Below are 5,000 nucleotides of genomic sequence, written 5' to 3'. Positions count from 1 at the left end.
CCATCTCCCACACTGGGACCCATCAATGTGCTGGAACACTGGATTTCAGTTTGATCCAGAGGGAGAACGCCCCCTACTGGCCCAGCAGAGCCTCTTCTAGCCGCAACTCAGTTTTCCCTGGAGGACTCCCTCCCATCCCAGTAGAACACTCAGTTAGTCAGGGGTCTCTGCATGGGGTCCTCACCTTTACTGATGGCCTCATCTTTAGACACGCTCACTCTCTCCTCTGAGTCTTCAGTTTCCTTCAGTGAAAAACATCACAGGCAGTGTACTCAGGCAGCTTTCACACAATCGGCCTCCTTATTATCAATACTAGAGTTTGGTCCCTGCTCTGGGGCTTGTGTAAGAACTCTCACCTCCTCCTCCTGTGCAGTACACTCAGGGTCTTTGGTGTGCTGACTCAAAGTCCCGTCCATGTTACCAGTTTCCACTAAACCACTCTTTAGGTCTGACTTAGCTGGGTCTGCAGAGGGTTGGGACTGGGCCAGGCATGAGGATGTCTTCTCTGGGGCTGGTTCTGGGCCCAGCCTGGATCTGTTGTCTGTGGTCTCCTCCTGATACTCAGAATCTGCACCTGAGATGTTCAGAGATAGACCACAGTCACACTCCCTGGTATGAGAGGTCCAAAGGGCCCCCAACCCTTCATATGAATGTTTACAACCAGTTCCTGTGTACCTGGGACAGGCATGCCAGATGTCATGTGCTCAGGTATTGTGTCTCTCTGCTGGGACTTTTCTTCCTCCTCTTTCACAATTTCCTGTAAATCAGATTTGATCTTTTATCCTCCTTTAACCTACAATTTAGGAAATCTAATCTCATTGATCAGGGAAATTGCATAACTGATGCGGTGCAGAAGTAAACACTGATTGATCAGCCAGGGTGTACCTTTTCCTTGTCTTCAGGAGGGCCAGGGTCTGTGTGGTCATCAGAGTGGGCGTGGTCATCAGAGTGGGTGTGGTCATGATATTGGGTGTGGTCATGAGAGAGGTTGTGGTCATCAGTGTGGGCGTCGTCATCAGAGTGGGCGTGGTCATCAGAGTGGGTGTGGTCATGATATTGGGTGTGGTCATGAGAGAGGTTGTGGTCATCAGTGTGGGCGTCGTCATCAGAGTGGGTGTGGTCATATGAGTGGGTGTGGCTCTCACTGACTGGGTGCTCAGGCGCTTCCTGTTGGTCAGAGTCTAACAGAGTGGGACAAAAACACAAACAGAACAGCAGCCATCACAATGTAGGCAGATTCCTCTACAAATGTCTATCCAAAGACCTGCATGGTGGGAGGAGTAAGCATATAAGAGAAAGTTTATGATCAAAGCAGTTAGAGAGTATTACAGGGATTTCCACAGCCATATACAGTCCCCTTCCGAAGTATTAGAACAGCAAGGCCAATTCCTTTGCTATTGCAGTACAGTGAATACATTTGGGGTTGAGATAAAAAGATCACAAGACCAACTTTGTCTCACAGCAGCCAGCTTCAGTAAAACACAGCGAGTGGCATAACAGTCAGCTGCAGATGTTATGGACATCCTGTAAATGTCCATTAATGATGATTAATCATTTATATTTTACATTAAGCATTTACATTTATATATAACCTTTATACACTCACTGAGCACTTTTAGGTAGACCTGTACACCAGCTTGTTAATGCAAATATTTAATCAGTCAATTATGACTGATTAGCAACAAAATGCATAAAAGCATGCAGAGGTGGTCACGAGGTTCAGCTGACCAAATGTCAGAATAGGGAAGAAATGTGATCCAAGTTACTTTGACTGTGAAATGATTGTTGGTTTGAATATCTCAGAAACGGCTGATATCCAGTGTGCAGCAGTTCTGCGGGCAAAAACGCCCGTTAATGAGAGAGGTCAGTGGAGAATGGCCAGACTGGTCAAAGCTGATAGGAAGGTGAAAGTAACGCAAATAACCACACATTACAACAGTGGTATGCAGAAGAGAATCTCTGAAAAACACAACACATCGTAGCACTAAGTCCATAGGCTACAGCAGTCGAAGTTACAAAATATGTCTAAGAAATACCTAATAAAGTGCTCAGTGAGCGTATACTATGCAAGATTTCTTTCTTTGCTTCCCTGCTTGTCACGTTTCAGGTCTGTCTCACCATGTTTTATGTTGATTTATGTTTATTCATGTTGTCTTAGTCACGTAGTGTCTTATCATGTATTATGTTAGTCTAGGTTCGTCATGTTGTTTAGTTACGATTTATTTTCTTGTCATGTCTAGTTATGTTATCGTACGATTTTATTACCTGGTTATGTTGAGTGATTATCGTCTTAGTTTCGCTTTGTGTTATGTTTCGATGCATGTTTATTGTTACGTTAACTGGTCGTTGTTATGCATACACTTTTACATGTTTTTCCGCAAACCTTGCGTTCCGCCTTTTCTCTCTCTCTCTCTCTCTCTCTCTCGTTCTGTCCATCACTCCCCTAGTGTTCTATTTGTCTATTGACTAAAACTACTAACGCTAGATCAGGATTGGGTAGAGACTAACAAACTAATCATGTGTTCATGTTACCTTACGTTTCTCGTGCATGTCATTTACTAATTTACTAATGCTAGGGCAGGATAGGTTTATTACTAACGATTACTAATCTCCTTGTTAAACTTGTCATCCATCGCACCTGTTTTCCATTTCCTTGCTACGCTCTAACTAATTGTCTACACCTGTCTACACCTGCATTTATAGCCCAGTCGCGCAACTGTTCACTGCGAAATTGTCTGCCTCTGTTTACCACGCAACTCTTGAGCATTATTTACTGTTTGATTACACGTTACGATCCACGCCTGTTTACCGACCATTGTTTATTGATTTCTGTTTTGTGACCATCGTTTGTTTTTTGACTTCGTCCTTGCCTACCGTTTTTGTACTTTTGCTTCGCTGATTATTTCATGGTTTCGACTCCCGCTTCGTCCACGACTACGCCTCTGCCTGCCGTCCGTCTGTTCATCTGCCCCGCTGACAGCTCTCCTGCTACCGGACCTCCCTGCACGTCTACCGACTACGAGTTTGCCTCTTCCGTCGGCACCGTGCTTTTTGTTTGTTTACTTTTTGTTTGGCTGGATCTACGTGTATGGACTTTGCTTGTGTTGACTACTCTCCTGGGATTCGTCCCGAATAAAGCCCTGAGGGGTCTTTATATTACTATTGTTTCTGAGTCGTGCATTTTGGGTCCAACCCCCACGCACCCGTCTCACTGCTGTGTTTCCACCCAAAAACATCTCCGCCCCTAACCTATAACCTCAAGATGATTCTGTGTGATAGGTGTGATAGGGAGGAAATACTGAGGTATTTAATGCAAATATTGAAATGTATTTGCATTAACTCAGAGTGTATGTGGTCCCTATAGGACTCATATAAACTCTGAATGAACACCAGACAGTGTATATATGTTAAGATGTGAATGAAGGTTTGCTTCATCTGCGTCCCAGGCCCAGGTTATCATGCTACTCCAGAGTAATATCTGTCGATATTAGCCAATACGACGAACATTTGAGATTTAGCTTCACTTACCAGGAAAGTCGAAAGTCTTTTCACTGAAATTAGTTCACCCAAAACGTTTTCCTACAAAGTGTGTCGATGCAATCAGAATCTTTTTCATACTGAAGCTCTAAGCTGGTAGCGTTTGACTAGTTTTCTAGTGTTTGAAAGTATTTGTTAGTTTGATTTGTGGGAAGTGTTGGGTGTTGAGAGGCTGTACCATATTCTACGACATTACAGTAATATTCTGTTGATATGCCGTTGGTATTGCAATAGCCGACATTATGAGATGTTAGCCCTGGTTTTGTTCGACATCTCAGCATTTAAATCTTCACTGATAACAATCTCTGTGAAAAGGAATAATTTGCCACAGAACATAATGGAAAGTATTCCTGAGAACTGATTTGACTGATAAATATGGATTTTTCTTTTGTAACATTAAAAGTGTATGATGTAAAAAATAAGCATGATTTGTATGATTCAGGAATTACACTGAAGGTTGAAATTAAAGTCAGGGGTATTCCAGGACCTGTGTTGAGAATAGAGTGCATCCTTTGTCTTAGCTGATATACAGTGGGAGCAATAATTATTTGATCCCTTGCTGATTTTGTAGGTTTGCCCACTTACAAAGAATGGAACTGTGTAATCATAGGTACATTTTAACATTGAGAGACAGAATATCACAAAATAATCCATAATAACAACATCCTCCTGTGTAGTACTGGGCTGATCCCTGACCTTTCTCATGATCATTGATATCCCACGAGGCGAGATCTTGCGTGGAACCCCAGACCGAGGGAGATTGGTGGTGACTTCGTGTTTCTTCCATTTTCTAATAATTGCTCCAACAGTTATTAATTGCTTATTTTCTTGTAGCCCATCCCAGCCTTGTGCAGGTCTACAATTTTGTCCCTGATGTCCTTAGACAGTTGCTTTGTCTTGGCCATGGTGGAAACGTTGGAATCTGAGTGATTGTGTGGACAGGTGTCTTTTATACAGGTACATAACGATGTAACGAGTTGACACAGGTGTTTTGGGTAATGAGTTGAGATTAGGAGTGCTTCTTAATGGAAAACTAACTGGTCTGTGGGAGCCAGAATTATTTCTGATTGGTAGGGGATGAAATACTTCTTTCATGCAAAAATACGATAATACATTTATAAAAATGTATATGATGTTGTTATTGTGGATTATTTTGTGAAATTCTGTTCCTCAATGTTAAAATGTACCTATGATTAAAATTCTACACAGTTCCATTCTTTGTAAGTGGGCAAACCTACAAAATCAGCAAGGGATAAAATAATTATTGCTCCCACTGTACATTCCTAGTGCCAGCAGTTCCTTGTCTGTTCCTTGTAATTTTATCATTCACAGAGCTGCAGTATTTAATTTATAACCATCCTGTAATATCAAATATCAGTTGCATCAGTTATGTCAGTTTGGACCTGCTGTGGTTTACCCACCTCCTATCCAGGGGTGGAAATAATTATGGAACCTTGATTTAA

The 5,000-nt window shown here is 42.2% G+C and overlaps 1 protein-coding gene across 1 annotated transcript in view; it reads right to left on the bottom strand.

Moving 5' to 3' along the window:
* Positions 1 to 5,000, bottom strand: part of LOC133134555 (uncharacterized) — a 97,077-nt gene that overhangs the window by 7,388 nt on the left and 84,689 nt on the right. The window contains exons 5-6 of the mRNA XM_061250756.1: positions 357 to 574; positions 185 to 242 (exon numbers count right to left, since the gene is read on the bottom strand). Coding sequence (XP_061106740.1) covers positions 185 to 242; positions 357 to 574 — 276 coding nt within the window. The remainder of the gene's footprint in view (positions 1 to 184; positions 243 to 356; positions 575 to 5,000) is intronic.

This window comes from Conger conger, chromosome 8, assembly GCF_963514075.1.
Source record: "Conger conger chromosome 8, fConCon1.1, whole genome shotgun sequence".
Classification (NCBI taxonomy): domain Eukaryota; kingdom Metazoa; phylum Chordata; class Actinopteri; order Anguilliformes; family Congridae; genus Conger; species Conger conger.
The sequence above is the reverse complement of the archived record's forward strand: the minus strand, read 5'-3'. Positions and strand labels throughout refer to the sequence as shown.